Below are 20690 nucleotides of genomic sequence, written 5' to 3'. Positions count from 1 at the left end.
GCGACAAAGCGAGAGTGACACCCCCCCCGACCCACAGTGGCACTTGGGCCAGTCGGTAGGTGTGATGCAGCTCCAAGGCTTCACTTGGTGATTGGCTCGAGGACGATGGGTGTGACCGAGCTGAAACGGCCCCTAGCCTATGTAGACTCCAATCAATGCCGACCTCATGCTGGCATCCATCATCCTTGTAAAAAAAAAAAAATATATATATATGACAGACACACCCAGAGTTTTTAATGTAGATAAGTTTCAATGTTCTATCCTCTCTTCGCTTCTCCCTGGTGACCTCCTTTGCTCTGTCTCTTGTTCCAGGTATTACTTCAAGAAAGTAAGTGACGAGTTTGATTGTGGCGTGGTCTTTGAGGAAGTGCGGGACGATGACTCCATTTTGCCCATTTATGAAGAGAAAATCATTGGGAAAGTGGAAAAAATTGACTAAGAAGGAAAAGAAAAAAAAAAAGAAGAAAGTGATCGGAACGAAGCCTTGATCTAATACATGCTGGAAAGGGTGACTCCTCTGCGGTCCCCTCGCTGTCAATACTTAGTGGTACCAGTTCCTAGAAGAAAAAAAAAGAGGCATACTGTACAGGAGTCTCCTGACTACAAGACGAGGTGCTATCCGAGACATAAGGCAAGCCCGCGTGGCCTCCTCTCCGGAGAGAGTGAGAGTAGTTGTATTGTAGCCGTGTACAGTCGAAATAGAACCTTGTTTCTGAAAGCTGCATATTTTTGATACTTTAATAAACGGGAAGATAACTTCCAGCGTCACAGTGCTCTTATGTACATTCGCAGCCCGGTGCTGAGGTCACCAGACGTCCGTCATCTTGTGAGGTCATCAGTAACGCAACAAGAACCTTTATCAGCCGCACGTTTTAATTTTTTTTAAATTAAATTATTTTTTACAGTTCCGACATTTGTTTCCAATATTCACCTCCCCCTTCAATTTTTAAAGGGGCCTTCCAGGGACAGTATTGATGACCTATACTCGGGGTAGGTCATCAATATCGGACCAGTGGGGGTCCACCTCCCAGCACCCCCACCCATAATCAGTTGAGAGCTGCGGCCTCTTCCTAGGCCAGTGGCATCGCGTTAGTCAGTCACATGGTCTACGAGCAGCTCGGGCTGCATTACCGAGCATGGCCACTATACAATGTACGGCGCTGTGAGGAAGCCAAGTAATGGCTGCTGATTGGCTGGGGTGCCCCCACCGGTCTGCTACTGAAGACCTACCTCAAGGATAGATCATCGATATTGTACTCCTGGGAAAACTCACTTAATTGTTTATTTTTCATTATTCTTAAATTATTTTTACGGTTTAGACATTTGTTTCGAATATTCCCCATCCCCCACTATTTTATTTTTTGCATCCTTTTTGTTTTTGGCCATTTGGGTCTAGTGTTCACAATCTCCCCCTCGACAATTACTTTTTCTATGTTTTAGTTTGCACATTTGTTTCTAGCGTTGACCATACCAACAAGTTTTTATTTTTTATTGTATTGTTTTTATTTTTTCCTGTTTGCACATATGTTTCTAGCATCCGCTATACCCACACACTTTTTATTTTTTTTATTTTTAATGGCTCCACAGTCAGTTCTATCTATTCTCTGTTCGGTTGCAGCCTGCAGAGCCGAGATGAGAGCCATGTTTGTACATAAAATGTATGAATGTGTCTGGCTATTTTTAAAGAAACCTTCTTAAAACTATTATAGCTATTTTTGGGGGCTTCTTTTTGAATCTAGAAATAGAAGTTCTCTCTATGAAACATGATGTATTTCCAAATTATTATTTAATTTTTATTAAAAGTGATCTATTTATGCCAAAAAATCGTTCTCGATATTGGTGCAGTTACTGCCCCCTACAGGATTTGCAGATATATTGTCTCATGTTCATGTAAACGATATCTGGCCGTAGTCGCGGTGATCTCTTCAGCCGCCCCCTTCCCAAGCCATAGCCCTAAAAAGAAAACTTAACTTTTTGACAAAAACTTTTACAATAAACACTACATATACTTGTCATACTTGTCTTACTGATTCCAATGGTCTCCGCTTCCTGGTAGAAACTGTGGGGGGGGGGGGGGATCAGTAAGGTTGACTTTATGGAGACAGCAGTCCGACCCCCTTTTTGTCCTCTACTCGCAACGAGAGCTGCATAATTTCCTTTTGCCAGAAGCCATTTACTGGTGGGAGCTCAGATAAGCATTCACACAGCAGAATGCTGATAAATCACAATGAGGCAAGTGACAGAAGACTAAAATGCAGCTCCGGATGTGACTGGAGCAGAAGATAATGTAGAAAGGTAAAGCGGTTGTCTTAGGCCTGCTCGTTACATTATTAAAGTTTCTTTCCCACTTTTTTTTTTATTTTTATTTTGCGGCCGATGCCGAAACGTTGCGCTCTTTTTGGAGCCTAAAGGTTATGATTTTTTGGACCACGTTTGCAGGGCTTTTTTTTTTTTTTTTTTTTGTATGATAAAGCTGGCGTTGTAAAAATGTTTAATTTTCTTTTCAATTTAAAAATAATAATAATAATAATTTAATGACAGTATTTTTTTTATTATTATTGTGCCAAATGCATTGTCATTGCTTTTAAGTTTTTTTTAAAGAACAATTCTACCATGTGGTGGGGCTAAAAAGAAATGCTGGATCGGGAACTGTGTTCGGGACCATTTAGAAGTATTTATTTTTTATATATTTTTTGCAACTTTTGAACTTTTTGGGGTTTATTTTTTGCATAAAATAATCACCTTTATAGGGTTACACCTGCCTCCAGTGGCTTTTTACGGTGGTGCATGAAAAGCCAGTTTAGTAAATAAGCCCCTTTTAAATAAGTCTTTTAAGTGAAAGCCGAACCCCCGTATATTTCCATACACACTTTTTTTTAGATGGTCCGAATTCATTTATTTTAGAAACATTTTTAAAGGGGGTCTTCCAGATGTACAATATTGATGACCTATTCTCATATTAGGTCATCAGCACACCCGCCACCGATCAGCTGTGTGAAAAGCCCGCAACGCTGCAAACTTCTCACAGCGCCGTACATTGTATAGTGGCCATGCTTGGTATTGCAGTCCAGGCCTATTCACTTTAATGGGACTGAGCTGCGCCTGTGACGTCCCTGGTAGAAGCCACAGTACTCACCGGAGTGCCACAGCCTTGGGGGCAGAGAGGGTGATTCCCGTGAGTTGGACCCTCACCGATCTGATATTGATGGCCAATCCTAAAGATAGGTCATCCACATCCTGTTCCTGGAAAAGCACTTTGAATTTACTTTTAAAGGCCCCCTGCACACGAACGTGTGTGCGCCCCGTGGTCATGCTGCGGGCCGCAATGCACGAACGCAGTCCGTGGGACATCCACAGCGGATCGCTGACCCATTCACTTAAATGGGTCCGCAATCCGGCCCTTCCGCAAAAAAGATAGGACATGTTCTATCTTTTTGCGGAACGGAAGTACGAGACGAAACCCCACGGAAGCACTCCGTAGTGGTTCCGTTCCGTGCTTCCGTTCCATACCATTCCGCATCTCCGGATTTGCAGACCCATTCAAGTGAATGAGTCCGCATCCGTGATGCGGAATGCCCACGGAACGGCACCCGTGTATTGCGTATCCGCAAATGCGGTCCGCAATACGGCAACGGGAAGCACACGTTCGTGTGCAGGGGGCCTAAGTCTGCCAGTTCATTGTAGTACATTGTACCAAACTTTGACTTGCTTCTAAGAATGAAAAAAATTTTTTTTAAAGAAAAATGCATTTTTTTAAATTAACAATAAAATGTCAAATAAATCTTGTGCGATCTAAAACAAAGAAAAAAAAAAGTCCTCTCCCTTTAAAGGGGCTACTTATGACCCTACAAGAGTATTACAAAAAAATATATATGGTGCTTTAATGTAAATGGAACTTGTCAAACAGTTGTTTTTTTGTTTTTTTTTGCGACTTATTGAACGCGGCCTTATTTGTATCCGGCGCCACAGATGTCGACTATTTTCACAGAAGGTTCATGTAAAATTCTGTTCATTAAATACAGTTGTGAATTGAAGCTATTTTGTGTATATTATGTTTTCTAATATATAGTATAATATATATTGCATGTTCTTTGTAAATTGCCACTGCTCTATATCGGGGGGGGGGGGGGGAGGGGGGGGCAGACTTTTGGTTACAGTCACATCCATAGAATAGAATTATTTTTGCAGTATAACTTATCCCTCCACTGTGTTTCTGAGGTCATGTACATAAACCGAAAGGGGAAATAAACTTTTCCAAGGAGAACTTTTCATTGTGTAAATGGATGCGTGAGGCTGGAAATGACTTTTATTCTTATTTTCTTTTTGTTGTTTTTTGTACATTATTTTCTATTTTTTGTTTCCTTTATATAAAAAAAAAATAAAGGTTTGACCTTTTTTTTATTAAAATGCCATAAATTTTTTTTTTTTGCCTTTTTTTATTTTATTTACTGAACCATATGGGAAGTCAGATATAACGGAGTCATTATTGTCTCGGACGTGTTATGACTGGATTTGTGTGAAATCGGTTTTCTCGTTTGAACATTACATTTCTCTACCTTAGGCCGCATGCACACGACCTTTGTTTGGGTCCGCATCCGAGCCGCAGTTTTTGCGGCCCCGCTAAAAAAATATAACATGTCCTATTCTTGTCCGCGCTTTGCGGACAAGAATAGGCATTTATATTGCCGGCTTCCGTTCCGGAAATTGCGGAAGGCAACACGGGCAGCTTCCGTTTTTTTGCGGACCGCAAAAAACGGCACGGTCGTGTGCATGAGGCCTTACAGGGATTTTTTCTTTGTTGCTTTTTGATCAATCAGATTTGTGTATTTATTGTGATGGCAATTTTTTTTTTCCTCCCAGAGTAATACATTTTTAACCCCTGGGCTTGAAGGTGTTGTCTAGGCAGTTGGTATTGACGGGCAGGAGTCCGACACCATAAACTACCTTCGCACCAGTTAGTTAAAGCTCTAGCTCCTGAACTACATGGCTGCGTCCATTGTGTGTGGTGCACGTTGCTGGTAACTGCAGCATTGCTCCCATTCACCCCAGTGGGAGCGGTGCTGCAGTTACCAGCTCAGTCCAGCAGACAATGGACGCAGCCGTGTAGTTCCGCCGCAAACTTGGGCTACCTTCATGCCATTTTCAATAGTCAATTGGCCTATTTACACGGCTGTTTTTTTTTTTTTTTTTTTTTATGGTCAACAACAAGGTAATGGTTGATTGGTGCGGGTGCTGGATTATTGATTGCCTATCTTGAGCGATGGACCAAAATCCTTGACAACCCCTTTAATGTCCTATCTCCCAGTTTTGTTTTTTTATTATACCTTTTAAAGTAAATTTATACTTTCTCATTGTCCCCAACTTTGTCTAAGGCTGGGTTCACACTTGAGCGTTTTACAGCGCGTTCAAACGCGCTGTAAAACGCTCAACACATGAAAACCAATGCTTCCCTATGGCCCTGGTTCTCACTTGAGCGTTTTACAGCGCTGAAAAACGCGCTGTAAAACGCCCTACGCTCAAACAAGTACTTGAGCTTCTTTGGGGCGTTTTGACGCGCGTTTGTGGCCATAGGACATTGCAGTCAATCACACAAACGCGCGTCAAACGCGCGTTTACTATTGCAAAAAACGCGCGTTAAACGCGCATATCAAAGACGCTCAGGTCTGAACCCAGCCTAAGAGCAGAAAACAACAGCAATGACCTGCTTTACATGCACGTCACCACAGCAGCCAATCACTGCATGTACCGCATGTCATTGATGCAGGAAATTTAACTTATATATATTTTATTTTTTTTATAATTTTTTTCTTTCCCAATTTTTTTTTTCAATCCTAAGCAACTCCTTTTAAGGATTCCACTTTTGTCTGCTTAGATGGGGGGGGTCACATAAATTCATTTAGTTGAGCAAGAAAGGACACGTATGGCTCTCCTGCTTCCCATACATTAGAATCCATCTATCAGATTTAAAGCCAAAGCCAGATTTAAAAAAAAAATAAAAAATTTTGTCATTGGTACTTGTGCTACGTCTGTGGGGGAAATATCTAATTTTACACCTGTATTTGAGTGTTAACGCGTTTCGTCTCCTTACATATAGATGTCTGTCACAGAGTGCCTTTTAAAATGTACTTAATGGAACTGCGACATGATGCTTTCTATCCAGGGGATGCAGAAGAATTTTTATTTTTTTATTCTTTTTCACTTTGTTTCTAAAGAAATTTCCTTTGTAAATATGTACATTGTCTTTAGCAAAAAACAAAAAAATGAAATAAAAATGTATGTAAAAAATTAAAAGCACAGCAGCTTCTCTGAACACAACGATCACAGATTGAAATCCCACAGACCTTGTCCTGTAATAAATAAATATATATATATATTTTTTTTAAGGTACTTGGAGATCAATAAAATAATAAGCTGTCATATGCACCCATGCTTATTGTGTGTTTTTTGTTTTTTTTTGCAGGAATTTCTTTTAGACATGGCTACTTCACACATGTCTCATTAAAGGGGTTGTCCAGCCTTCAAACACTTTTGCACAGCCTACCCCGTGGAGGGAAGCCTACTTGCCTGTCCCGGCTCTTTCCGTTCACAGCTGCGTTCGCTGCACTCTAGTCCCCGCTCATCAAGTTTTAGAACGGACAGGGGGTCGTGTGTGGCGCAGCAGCCGTGACATGATCCCCAAGTGCCACAGGGGAGCGACACAACCGCTGCAGCCAGTCTGCAGCAGCGCACACAACCCAGTGCCGTGGCGCTTGGGGGACACATCAGTCATTGGCTGCAGCTGCGCACATGACGCCACCCACCCTTTCCCTTTTTAAGATCACAATGGTGCAGTTGCCACTAATGAAAGTGAATGTGGTTCCAGTTCTTACTTGTAGCTCTGAGCTGGGCTTTATGGCTTGAAATGCATAAGTGCAGCATCATGTTAGTTTTTTTTTCCCAAAAATTTAAGTGTGGCGCTGTGGACTGGCAATCTTGCATAGCCCACAGAAATCTAGGAATACATATGGCGGGAGTATATGTAACATGTACACTCCAGTTGTGGTCCAAATAAGGCTTTCTTTATTTGTTCTTTCCCAGTAAAAAAAATAAAAATAATTACATTTGCTAAAAATACAGATTTCATGGAGGGGAAGGATCTCCCACTCGGGTTCCCCTCTCTGAGCCAAAAATGGAGACCCTCTCTTCAGGAATGTCTCCTGTTCTGGCGGACTCAAGGTGACTGGTTCACAACTCTATCTGCTGGGAGCAGGACCTGGGGTGATCAGCTGATTGTATCAAATAGGTTGGGATAACACCGTGTTACACCTGCTGCAATGCTTTGAGGGAGGGGGACGTGGCATGACTTCTATTTTTGGTGTTCTCCCCCCAGTTTTGCATTGTATTCCTTTGAAGGGTTTGTAAAGGTTAGAGAAACACTTTTGAATTCTTCAGAAATCAGTGCCAGGTTGCATGTGGTACTGCAGCCATAATAGTGTTGTTTTAAATGGTAAAAATACACATTTTAAAATGACGTTTAAATCGTATTACTGTAAAAACTCTTTATTGTTTCAGACTTGTAGAAATCGGTAAACATTTCAGCATAATGTCCATTAATATCGCCTAAGTTACTTGGTCACGCGACTACAATTCATCCTTCGACTTCTCGGGAGTGTCATCTTCCACTTTAATATCTTTTTCTTGTGCTGTTTTTAAATCTTCTATGATCTGTAAAAAAAATTTTTTATAAAACCAGATATTTTTTAATCAAGCTAGAGGAGTACTTATCTGCATTGAAGAGACCCCGCAGTGCACCATGGGAAAACAAGATATGCCGATTAGCACGTGCTGGCTAAACCTTAAAAAAAAAACCCCAGTTTCTGCTCTTTTTTGATTTGCATATTTATCCCCTTTTTTTGTATAAAAATTTGTTTAAACAAAAATGACCAACCGTTTCCTCCTCATCCTGAGGCAGCACTCCGCCGCTATCAATAAATTCAGAAAAAAGCTTCACCGTCCTATTCTTGGTGTACTCGATCATCTGCGTAGAAAATAAAATTCACTTAAAATGCACATCATTTTCATGAAAATGCACAGGTGCTAATCGGAATGCGAAATTCTGGAATCAGTCATTTGTATGGACTATATGATAGGGTTATGGGGAATTTTTTATTAAAAAAAATCTCTGCTTGGATACAAATTGGCTGTATACTGAATATATAAACTAGCTTTAGGATTAAAAAAATATATATCACTATATAATTATTTAAAAAAAGGCTATGATGAACACCCTTGAGGGCATTTAAAAAGATTGCATTTTAGGCTACTTTCACACCTGTGTTCTGTGCGGATCCGTCTTGTATCTGCACAGACGGATCCGCACCGATATTCTTTAAAAAAAAAAAAAAAGTCTAAGTCAAAACGGATCCGTCCTGACTTACATTGAAAGTCAATGGGGGACGGATCCGTTTTCAATTGCACCAATATTGTGTCAGTGAAAACAGATCCGTCCCTATTGACTTACATTGTGTGTCAGGACGGATCCGTATCGTCAGGCGGACATCAAAACGCGGCAAGCAGCGTTTTGGTGTCCGCCTCCAGAGCAGAATACAGGCGCAACGGAGCCAAACTGATGCATTCTGAATGGATCCTTATCCATTCAGAATACTTTGGAGCTGAACTGATCCGTTTTGGGCCGCTTGTGAGAGCCCTGAAACAGATCTCACAGGCGGCCCCAGAAACGCCAGTGTGAAAGTAGCCTTACTCATTTTGGGCTAAAAATCATTTTTCACCAGGGTCGTACAGTGAGGACCACCCTTGGGCACTCAGGGTACTGAACTAATGTTTACCTGGAATCCATTAACAGTGTGCTGTTTCTAGAAATGTTTTCTAAAAAAAAAAAAAAAAATTTTTTTTTAAATGTCTTTATTAAAAAAAAAAAAAAGTTCAGCCGTTTCTGAGATACAAGGGTTAAAGAAAAAAAAATTAGTCTGTTTGCAAGCTTTGTTTTCATTGATACCCGTCAGCTGACGGCTCATGTTTAGATCTTAAATTTTGACCTCATAATCACTTAAAGGGTTTCTGTCACCCCGCAAAACTCATTTTTTTTTTTTTGGATAGTTAGATTCCTCATAGTGCGATATAGGAGAATATAATGCTCTTACTTACTTTCATGCGGCCGATTCTTTAGAAAACGAAGTTTTATAATATGTAAATTAGGGCTCTGCCAGCAAGTAGGGCGTCTACTTGCTGGTAGCCGCTGCAGAAATCCGCCCCCTCGCCGTGTTGATTGACAGGGCCAGCCGTGATCTCCTCCTCCGGCCGGCCCTGTCAGTAATTCAAAAATCGCGCGCCTCTGGTCATTCGGCGCAGGCGCTCTGAGATGAGGAGGCTCGTCTCCTCAGCACTCCCTCAGTGCGCCTGCACCGATGACATCACCGAAAGAGAAGACGTCATCGGCGCAGGCGCACAGAGGGAGTGCTGAGGATACGAGCCTCCTCATCTCAGAGCGCCTGCGCCGAATGACGCGAGGCGCGCGATTTTTTAATTACTGACAGGGCCGGCCGGAGGAGGAGATCACGGCTGGCCCTGTCAATCAACACGGCGAGGGGGCGGATTTCTGCTGCGGCTACCAGCAAGTAGACGCCCTACTTGCTGGTAGAGCCCTCATTTACATATTATAAAACTTCGTTTTCTAAAGAATCGGCCGCATGAAAGTAAGTAAGACCATTATATTCTCCTATATCGCACTAGGAGGAATCTAACTATCCCAAAAAAAAAAAATGAGTTTTGCGGGGTGACAGAAACCTTTTAAAGTTGACCTTTCACTGGTCTTTATATTTATTTTTTTCCAGATACGCTGCTCTGTTCCACCACTCTGCCCCCCCCCCCCCCCCCCCCATGCTAATTATTAGTGTCGGTACAGGTAGGAGGAGACGGCCGTGTTTCTCAAAAAAAAGCTCACCTTTTTGGCTGTGATTTTTTTTTTTTTTTTTTTTTAACCCTTGTATCTCAGAAACGGCTGAACATTTTTAATAAAGGCCTATTTAAAAAAATAATAATTTTTAGCCCAAAATGCGTAAACTGTAATCATTCAAATATATGCCCCCGAAGGTGTGCATAGCCTTTAGGGCTCTTTCACACCTGCGTTCTTGTCTTCCGGCATAGAGTTCCGTCGTCGGGGCTCTATGCCGGAAGAATCCTGATCAGGATTATCCTAATGCATTCTGAATGGAGAGAAATCCGTTCAGGATGCATCAGGATGTCTTCAGTTCCGGACCGGAACGTTTTTTGGCCGGAGAAAATACCGCAGCATGCTGCGCTTTTTGCTCCGGCCAAAAATCCGGAACACTTACCGCAAGGCCGGATCCGGAATTAATGCCCATTGAAAGGCATTGATCCGGATCCGGCCTTAAGCTAAACGTCGTTTCGGCGCATTGCCGGAGCCGACATTTAGCTTTTTCAGAGTGGTTACCATGGCTGCCGGGACGCTAAAATCCTGGCAGCCATGGTAAAGTGTAGTGGGGAGCGGGGAGCAGTGTACTTACCGTCCGTGCGGCTCCCCGGGCGATCCAGAGTGACGTCAGGGCGCCCCAAGCGCATGGATCATGTGATCACATGGACACGTCATCCATGCGCATGGGGCGCTCTGACGTCATTCTGGAGCCGCACGGACGGTAAGTATACTGCTCCCCCGCTCCCCACTACTACTATGGCAACCAGGACTTTAATAGCGTCCTGGGTGCCATAGTAACACTGAAAGCATTTGGAAGACGGTTCCGTCTTCAAATGCTTTCAGTACACTTGCGTTTTTCCGGATCCGGCGTGTAATTCCGGCAAGTGGAGTACACGCCGGATCCGGACAATGCAAGGGTGAAAGAGGCCTTAAACAGTTCTATAAACGACAGCCTGTTGATGGATTCCAGGTAAGACTGAGGAGGATTTTTAATGGCGCAGTGGTCGAGCATGTGCATTGTCACTCTGTTCAAAGTCTATGGGATTTACAGAGATGGCCAACTACAGCATTCGGCTGTTACCATTAGCCGACACACACTGAATGGAGCTGCAGGCCACATGCTCGACCACCGCTCCATTTAAAATCCTCCTCACCATGGTCGTACAGGGGTCACAGGACTCCCGCTAGTGGAAATGCGTGGTATCCAGACCAATCCTCTAACCTTTCTGTCTGGTCCTGCAGGGAAGAACCTCAGGTTCGGGAAACCTCTGACTCTCATCCCATCTATTTCATTTGCGGTGGCGTCCATTTTAGCGATTATAACATTTTCATGGTCCTTGTATTTTTCTCCAAGCTCCTCCCAGATGGGTTCCAGCTCCTTACAGTGAGTACACCATGGAGCGTCTGCAACAGGAAAATTGCAAGGGTTAACCAAAGATTTAAAAAAAAAAACCTTTTCATCAAGTCTTACATTTGGATTAAATATCTCGCCACCTTCCCACATAGATTAGTAGGTAGGTACTCGATACTTTATTCATTTTAAAGGGTTTGTCTTCAATCCAATCCATCTTTAAATTTAAGCTGGCCTAGCGATCAGTGATTATCGCCAAGAGGAGCTGCAGCCATTCTAAAGAATTATTCTGCAGTGGCCACTGCTGGAGAAGTGTAGTACTACATGCTTTCCATTCAAATAAATGGCCTATCCCACTCATATGCCATAATAGTATGCTTATGATTAAATACCATTATGGTACTGATCCTGTGTTACAGCTTGTATTATACTTAGTAGTTGCTTTCTCAATTCTACACCTTCAGAGCTGAAATCTGCTAGACCTTTTAAAAATGTTTCAATATCTGCCTTGGTGATTTATAGTAAGTAGAACATCCACCCCTTCATAATATGACCTAGGCTATTAGGGAGATGTGTTACAACCAGCTCGCTGACTGCTTCCAGGAGTTACTAGCAGAATTGAGAATGCAGCTCTGGAGTATAATACAATCTGTAATTTTAAGACTCTTTCAGAGGGAAAAGGTCCTGCTCCTGAATCAGTGGCGGCATCTGTTTCTGATGTACTTACAGAATTCCACAAAAACACTCTTGGTCTCATCGTACGCAACCTCCTCGAAATTCTTGCCCACGAGCACTTTAACAGGCTTCTTATCCCAGTCCTCGGGAATTTCTTCGCTTTTAAGATTTTGCTAATTTCAAAACAAGAAACTTCTATAATAATAGAGTCTGGAAACCCATGTAAATATCAGATCCCTTGGTTTTTCATACCTTTATTTTACCGTCAAGAACCCCCTGGCAAAATTCCTTGACGGTCTCGGCCGTGATTTTGTCTGCGTTGAAGATAAACTTCTTCACTTGGTCTATGTTGATAAATCGGATGGCGGGAATATCTGCGTTAGTGAGTCCAAAGTACTCCAGGACCCCAGCGTGAGGTCCGTCAGAATTAATCGCCACAAATAAGATCTGCAGGAGAGGAATGCAAACAGGATCTCACATGTACGAGAAGAGAAGGGGTTAAAAAGTGTACCCAAATTAAAGGTCAGCTCCATTGCATGGATTGCTTACACAAGCGTGACATATACTATGGCAAAGTCAAAGGTTAGGGATAGTTATTCTCTTGTAGCCCCCTATATATGCATTGTACTGGTGGTGTGAGCTCAGGTTGCCTAGCATCTTCTTGTGTTCCGGTCTTTAGTGACCACCATGTTGATACCTGTGGCGGCATGCACCGAAGTGGTCACAAAGTTCAGTCTGGCCATGTTCATGAAACTTTTTTTTTAGATCGCGCCCCGTGAAGTGAATTGAACTTAGATGAAAATTTAACCTTGTTGTGATCCACATTTGATTCTTTTTGAATCCATGAGGGTCTGGCCACTCAGCACCCCCACTGATCCTGTTTTTGGCCAGCTGTGGTACCACAAACTGAGTGGAGGAAGTTGGATGTAGAAGGCTCCATACACAGTGTAGTGGCCGTGCTGGGGTACTGCAGCGCAGATCCTGTACAAGAAAACGGAAGCTGAGCGCAGTACGTTGGAAACTACATAGTGTATGAAGCCTTCTGTTTCCACTCTGTAACCTGTATAGGTTCCGGTGCTGCTTCTGCCCGAAACAGCTGATCGGTGTAGGAGTCAGGAGTCAGACCCCCACCGATCTGATATGGATGACCTATCCTGAGGATAGGTCCTCAATCTCTGTAGTCTGGAGAACCCCTACAAGGTGGCCATACACATTTAATATACATAGGCTGGACCTTCTGATTTTGGTGGGATTGGACAACTATTATGTTTGGTGGGTTTCTTGTCTTCACCTTGACCACAGATGGTGGCAAAGAGAGATGAAGCATGCTGGATTTCAACATGACCAAGTCCTTACTTCCTAAAGATGGATAAGACGCTGTAAAATGCGCCTGGCAGCAGTTTATTTCTCTCTCCTCTTTTAGAACATCTACACCTGGTTAGGAGGAATATGTTGGCCATTATACTGAGAGAGAGGCAATATGTAAGAAATAGAAGCCTTCAAATGGGAAGTCCCAACAGAACACCTCCTTAGAATGAAGGCACCTCCTCGATTGACTCAAGGCTGGCTCCACCAGCGTTTGGTGTCTTCTATTGCAGAGAGCCCACCACAAGGTGGAGCATTGAGTCCTCCAAAGCACTACGGAGCCACTCTTGACTCATAGTGAGCGGTCCTAGGACAGGACACCCCCCCAGAATGACTATGAAGCCTTACCTTTCCTTTAAAATCAGGTGCTGCCTGACGGAAATTCTCCAGAAGTTGAAGTTGGTCTTCAACGGTCTTGTTAATAAACAGCAGTAAGTGGTTGGGGATCTTGGCTGCAAAGATCTTTTCTGATGTCTGTTCGGTAAAGAAAATGTGAGTAGAATCAGAATATTTTCAATCGTCTTCCAATGAAAATGCAATGCGACCCGAGCGATCAGTTGTAATCTGTGGAAGAACCTGTTAGTAAGTGTTCAAATACCTCACAGCGCCCCCGCAGGGGAAATTAGGTATTGCACAGCTCTCATTAAAATCACCGGACTGTCTGAGCCAGAGCAATTTTTTTTTTAACATGAGCACAGAATTATCCATACCTGTTCGTTGTATTCAGTGACTAGATCCATACTGTTGACCATAAGGAACTTAAGTAGATCATCTTTGTCAAAGCCCAGCTCCTCATCACCTGTGTATTCGTATTTTTCTTCAGACTATCAAAAAAAGGTAAAAAGCCATAACGTGATTACATAGTCTAGTAAATAAGGATCTGTCATCTATATGAGGCATCGGGCGAAGTATGCCAGTCATTCAGCTATTAATGATGGTCCCAGCAAGATCCTGAAGACCTCAGGATGGACCAGATTAGCCATGGAGCCCTCAGGGATCAGGCTTGGAGGACATCACTTTAACCGATGTGACAAAGAAAAAGCTCATACACTCTTGAAAAAGATGACTCTGTCTGCGGTGACTCCGAATTTTTCAAATATGGCTTCTTTATGAGCAATGGCAAAGTTGAAGTCTTCAGTGAGTGATGCAGCCTCGTTGAATAGGTTTAGGTCGGCATCTTCAGGATCCTGGAGAGTTAATAAAAACAAAACAAAACATGAGACATTGTGAGAATTGGGCCCATCGATGAATAGGGACCAATCACCAGGAGGTTCCTGGTCGTGGAGGTTCCTCCAGATCTACCCATTGGAGGCTTTAAAAGAGTCTTCTAGGACTTTAGGCTACTTTCACACTAGCGTTTTTACTGCATCCGGCAGGGTTCGGCAAAAACGCTTCCGTTACTGATAATACAACTAGAGATGAGCGAATTTCATATTTTGAAATTCGTTTGGTGGTAAAAGGTGAATTGCGTTATGGATTCCGTTCCCACGGACCAGAATTCAATTTTATAACGGAATGCCTTTATTCATTCCGTCATGATAGAAGTCTATGGGCCGCAAAACGGATCCGTCCCGTTTCTGTTATGCAGGGGAGTCCTCCGTTATGAACGCATCCGGTTGTATTATCTTTAATATTGCCATGACGGATCCGCCATGAACTCCATTGAAAGTCAATGGAGGACGGATCCGTTTTCTATTGTGGCAGAGAAAACAGATCCGTCCCCATTGACTTTTATTGGGGGTCATGCCGGATCCGTCTTGCTCCGCATCCCAGGACGGAAAGCAAACTACAACCTGTTGCGGTTTGCTCTCTGGTCTGGGAACGCAACCAAACGGAACGGAATGCATTTTGGAGCGTTCAGTTCAGTTTTGTCCCCATTGACATTGAATGGGGACAAAACTGAAGCGTTTTCTTCCGGTATTGAGCCCCTATGACGGATCTCAATACCGGAAAACTAAAACGCTAGTGTGAAAGTAGCCATACTCTTGATGACCTATTGTTAGGATAGGACGGTCATTACTATCAGATCAGTGGGGTCCGACCCCTGGCAAGCCCACCGATAAGCTGTTTTCAGGAAGTTATCACTAGTGGGGGTCTCTGAGCTCAGATTCTCTACCTATGTCTAGGTTGCCATTGAGCTGTGTGGGATTAGACGTGTGGCCCCTGAATAATGTATAATACTGGTATCTTCATATGTGACAGATGGGCCCTTCACGCACCAGGGTCTGGGTGTGGGTGCTCCCTCTTGGGTGCATGGGAAGCAGGATTTACCTTGAAGAAACCAATCACTGGAGTTTCATGAGATTTGATAAACTCCTCAGCGGCTGATACAGTCTCCACCACCAGGGCGGCGGGCTCCCCCCTCCTCAGCATCCACCTGACGATGCCCTCCGTGTCTCTCCTGCCTGGAAGGGAAGCAACACATGAACCATTACTTATCTGGTAAGTCCCCCACCGCTCCAGTGACATCTATCTATCTCTTATCTATCTATCTATCTCTTATCTATCTATCTCCTATCTATCTATCTATCTCTTATCTATCTATCTATCTATCTATCTATCTATCTATCTATCTATCTATCTCTTATCTATCTATCTAATATCTATCTATCTATCTATCTATCTCTTATCTATCTATCTAATATCTATCTATCTATTATCTATCTATCTCATATCTATCTATCTATCTCTTATCTATCTATCTAATATCTATCTATCTATCTCTTATCTATCTATCTAATATCTATCTATCTATTATCTATCTATCTCTTATCTATCTATCTATCTATCTATCTATCTATCTATCTATCTCATATCTATCTATCTATTATCTATCTATCTCTTATCTATCTATCTATCTATCTATCTCTTATCTATCTATCTAATATCTATCTATCTATCTCTTATCTATCTATCTAATATCTATCTATCTATTATCTATCTATCTCATATCTATCTATCTATCTATCTATCTATCTATCTCTTATCTATCTATCTAATATCTATCTATCTATCTATCTCTTATCTATCTATCTAATATCTATCTATCTATTATCTATCTATCTCTTATCTATCTATCTATCTATCTATCTCATATCTATCTATCTATCTCATATCTATCTATCTATCTATCTATCTATCTCATATCTATCTATCTATCTATCTATCTATCTCCTATCTAATATATATCTTTCTATCTATCTCTTATCTATCTCTCTCATATCTATCTATCTATCTATCTATCTATCTATCTATCTATCTATCTATCTATCATTACCTCCATAATCAATGTGTCCAGTTCTGTTTCCATTTAGGAAGAACTTTATGGAGGGATATCCACTGACACCAAACTCATCGGCGAGATCTTTCTCCTCGGTGGCATCCACCTTGGCCAGTCTAGCCTCCGACGTCTTTTCCTTCAGTTCTTCTGCCGCTTTACTGTATTTTGGGGCAAGTTCCTGGCAATGGCCGCACCACGGGGCATCTGAGGAAAAATAAATAAAAATCAATCAATTAAAAATGTATTGAAGGTCCCTGTTCTGCTGTGTCACCGAGTGGAAGTGGCGTCATCTTATAGACGGTGGGAAATGGAGCAGCTGGAGCTGAAGGCCGACGGCCACGAGCCCTGCGCACCTGTCACCTTCCCAGGGGGGGACGTTCAGCAGCTGGAGCCGCACCTGACCTGACGACACAATGTATACAGGCAGGTAGGAGCTCACTTTTGTGCAGTGATACATTGTAACAAACCCCTCCAGCTGTGTGTCCGCAGGGCTAGATGTGTTAAAGGGGTTGTCTGACAGCAGTGGCATCTCTAATTCCCAGCGGTCAGTGATGAAGCCGGCTCTGGCCGTACATGAGTAACCGACCATGTAATACTCCAGAGCAGAAGCACCTCTCCTGTATGGGGGACCCCCGCTCTATGACATTGATATGCCCCATATGGACTGCGGTTATCGTTAGGAGGGGGTAAGCTCTTCCAAAAGCATGCGCCTCTCCCTAACCCACTAAAGGGGCACTCCGGTCTGAAGCAACTGTGACTTCTAGCCATGGAAATAGTCCACTGGATCAGTATTACATGGGTGGGGGTCCGACCGCCACTATCCTCATCAGAGTGACATAGGCTTTGAATGGAGAGAGTGGCGGACGTATGGGCGCCCTGTCCAACACCTCCTAGCTGCGGTCCTGCAACTGGACCAGAAGGACAATTGGTGGAGGTCCCAGTGGTGGGACCCCCACCAATCTAGCAATTATGACCGATCCATTGGACCGGGATACCCTTTTAAAGGTAGACTACTTCCACAATTCCCCATATAGAGTCCCCTTCTTAACTTACAGACTTCTGGCAAGATTTACAATAATCATGCAATTTCCCTTAAGATTTCATCAATTTAATGCGGCAAAAGTCGCCATATACTGTAGCTAAATGGTGCGCGAGTTAGGAAGAGGAGCATGGCGGCTCTATGTAGCATATGGCATTAAACCGCCATATAGTGCTCCTGATGGGTATTTCCAGTACATTATTGCAGGTGTAATCTTTTTTCAAGGAACTCCTTTTGTAACGACACCCTAAAGCCATCTACCAGGGGTATAACCCCCGCGCTCCTGGGCCCCAGTACAGAATCTTTACCAGGACCCCCACCTACTATGCGCCATTTATAATACTGCTGTCCTATTGTGCGGCAGAGGGGTCTTGGTGTGAGTGATGCTTCTGCACCCCCTACAGCTATGCCGCCGCCATCTGAGCGCAGTTTCTATTAGGGGACACCTAAACAAGACGGCTGCACAGGGTGAATCCGTGAAATTTCCGATGTGGAAACGCAGCAGAATCTGCAGTGGAAATTGTGCCCTGTGTGGCCGTAACCCTTAAGGGAGTCGTCTCATGGTCGTCTCATCCTAGTCAGCCCCTTGAAGGACTCGAGATAAGATGGATAATGTGCGGGTTGTAGAGGCCGCCATATTGATTTTCATCTAACAGCAGATTGAAGTGATAAATAACCCACCGCTATATCGCCACCTAACTCTAACGATGATACCGCTACCCATCTCCAAAATGAAAAAAAAAAAAAAAAAAAAGTTTAAAAAATGTTTTGAGTCCTTTCCAACTTACAGAATTCCACCAGCAGGTACTTATAGGTTCTGAGGGCCTCGTCGAAGTTCTTGGTGTTGAGGACCAGCACGTTCTCCTCTTCCAGGATGTCCCCAGTCTTCTCCTCGCTGGAGGAAGACGATTCCGCAGGACTCTCATCGGCGGAGGCCTCGGCTTTCACGTAGAAGGCCAAGAGGAGGCCGAGGAGCAGGTGGGACCACCTCATGGTGCGTGGAGTGGGATCAGTCAGTTGAAAGAAGGGCTTTAAACAGGAGTAGAGGCAGATAAAGCCTCCGGGGCTGTGACGAGGACACGTCCAGCACGCGTGGAGCATTGCTACTGGTTTATGCAACACACTGTTCAAATATTTACCTGGTCCTATCAAACCTTGGGCAGGTGGCTGCCAAGCCTTGAAGGGCGATGGGGTCTAATGTCTAGAGAGAAACCTGCCGGGGTCACGATTATTGTTTAAAAAAAATAAAATAAAAACTAAATTAAAAAAAATTTCGACAATTTTTGTAGTTATTATTTGAATTGAGATCACAATTATAAAAAAATTGACTAAAAAGTTCTTAATTTTTTTTAAATGTAAACTTTTTTTTGGGTTAAATTTATTACCACTGATCAAAGCCACCGACCTCCATCCTGTGACTACGGGATGACACATAGAAAGCCCCTGGTGACATGAGACCCGTATTGCCGATGTAGCAGAGCCGAGTTTGCATTTTAGTTAAAACCTGTAAAAGTGTGAACTACATTATTTTCAGTAAGTTTCTCCTTTTATTTTTTTACATATTATCCCAAATGTTTCTATTATTATTATTATTACAAATGATAGGTTTACAATAACAAATTTAAATAAAAAATAAAAATTCTATAAATTAGGCTCTGTTCACATCTGGGTTGGTGTCTCTGTTGCAGATTCCATCACATTAGAGAGAAGTAGCAGCACTATGTTATTCCCTTCAAGGTGAGCAGCACCCAGGTACACCCTGCTGGGCCCTGTCATGACAATGGGGTTTTTCAGGCTCTCGTAGTTTCCATCATATGATAGATTCAACGTTACATTGGAACGGAAACCATGATACAGATGTGAACACAACAGTATTCATTACATAACAGGTCTTGCTATGTAGCAGCTATCAGTAGGATTGCAGCTCCCTCTGGTGTTCATTATGTGAACAGCAAGTCATTTTGTTGTTTTTTTTTAATTCATGCTTTACCCACATTATACCATCTGTGTAATCTCCTATACTTGAAAGAAAGTTGCAATAGGTATGGAAAATAAGCCACAGGTCTGAATGAGGGCTTTGGATAGGGAAAATGGAATTATATATTATAGGGATATTGTATCTTCTAGGATATGTATGATAGAGAGATCCCAAACTATGCTTATCTGACTAAATACATGGTAACATTTTGGCTGCCTGCAGCCACCGCTAGGGGGAGCTAACTGCACATAGATTTCACATAGCTAGTATTAAATTCATAGGAGCTCTGTAAATCAGTTTGCAGCAAGCTCCCTCTAGTGGTGGCTGCAGCTAAATGCTATTTGGATAGTGTAATGATGAGTGAAGCAGTGCCAGACCCCTTATGCCCCTCTAAGTAATGCAGGACATATCCCAAGGTGACCGCATAGTGCGCTGTGCTACATGCAAAACAGAATAATGGAGGATCCCTTAAGGGAATTGTACTGCATAGAGTGGCAGCATATTTGGTTTATTCTGTTACTTTATTCCCCACGAAGGAGGCCCCCAGGGATGCTCCAGCCCGCCTTCAATGTCTTTTTGCAATTTGGCAAACAGACAAAAACTAATGATCTGCAGATGGAGCCTCGGCTGCGCCCTCTAAGTAATTGGGACATTTCCCAAATTGTTTTTAAAGTGATGTTTATTGTAAACTCATAATGATTGTGCTTGAGGCCACTGGACGCTGCTCAGACTGATCGTCTCCTCTAAAAGGCTTACTGTAGTTTGGAGACTTTAACAAAAAAAATATTTTGGAGAATGAAGGTCACAATGGACACAGATATCAGTGACAGTACAAATACACTTAAAAAAGTATCGTTCCCATCATGTCTCAGATGGTAACGCATTTTTTGTGCTCATTGCAGCCCTCTGCTGGAGGAAGGGAGGTGACAACTGCTTTGAGCACGTTCTGGGATCCCAGAAGTGGTTGTCAAAATGGTATCTTTGCCAACACCAATTACAATAATAATGACTCCTATGTACAAGAATATAACTACTATAATACTGCTCCTATGTACAAGAATATAACTACTA

The 20690-nt window shown here is 42.8% G+C and overlaps 2 protein-coding genes and 1 long non-coding RNA gene across 5 annotated transcripts in view; 1 reads left to right on the top strand and 2 right to left on the bottom strand.

Moving 5' to 3' along the window:
* Nucleotides 1-758, top strand: part of AXIN1 (axin 1) — a 32978-nt gene extending 32220 nt beyond the window's left edge. For all 3 annotated transcript variants that reach the window (XM_040440506.1, XM_040440507.1, XM_040440505.1), the window contains one exon: nt 313-758. In XM_040440506.1, the coding sequence (XP_040296440.1) occupies nt 313-439 (127 nt within the window). In that variant the 3' untranslated portion in view covers nt 440-758. The remainder of the gene's footprint in view (nt 1-312) is intronic.
* A 2992-nt stretch (nt 759-3750) lies between these two features.
* Nucleotides 3751-4830, bottom strand: LOC121008142. Its single transcript, XR_005780519.1, has 2 exons — nt 4783-4830; nt 3751-4556 (listed from the first exon to the last, which is right to left on the bottom strand). It is a non-coding gene; the product is annotated as an uncharacterized LOC121008142 (long non-coding RNA).
* A 2690-nt stretch (nt 4831-7520) lies between these two features.
* LOC121008141 (protein disulfide-isomerase-like) lies at nt 7521-18717 on the bottom strand. The gene is made up of 11 exons (XM_040440504.1): nt 18430-18717; nt 16600-16806; nt 15594-15727; nt 14372-14509; nt 14033-14146; nt 13671-13796; nt 12210-12404; nt 12010-12130; nt 11154-11335; nt 7928-8017; nt 7521-7704 (listed from the first exon to the last, which is right to left on the bottom strand). Exons 1-11 carry the CDS (start codon nt 18632-18634, stop codon nt 7621-7623), a joined length of 1596 nt encoding a protein of 531 aa, XP_040296438.1. The 5' UTR covers nt 18635-18717; the 3' UTR covers nt 7521-7620.
* Between the last annotated feature and the right edge of the window lie 1973 nt (nt 18718-20690).

This window comes from Bufo bufo, chromosome 7 (genome assembly GCF_905171765.1).
Source record: "Bufo bufo chromosome 7, aBufBuf1.1, whole genome shotgun sequence".
Lineage (NCBI taxonomy): Eukaryota > Metazoa > Chordata > Amphibia > Anura > Bufonidae > Bufo > Bufo bufo.
Note: the sequence above shows the minus strand (reverse complement) of the source record. Positions and strands in the feature narration are given on the sequence as shown.

Coding starts and splice junctions, on each gene's coding strand:
- LOC121008141 (XM_040440504.1), bottom strand. CDS start 18,634: ATGAGGTGGTCCCACCTGCTCCTCGGCCTCCTCTTGGCCTTCTACGTG. Junction 13,797..14,032: donor TCACTGAATACAACGAACAG/GTATGGATAATT, acceptor TTTACCGAACAG/ACATCAGAAAAGATCTTTGC. Junction 7,705..7,927: donor CTCAGGATGAGGAGGAAACG/GTTGGTCATTTT, acceptor TTTTTTTTACAG/ATCATAGAAGATTTAAAAAC.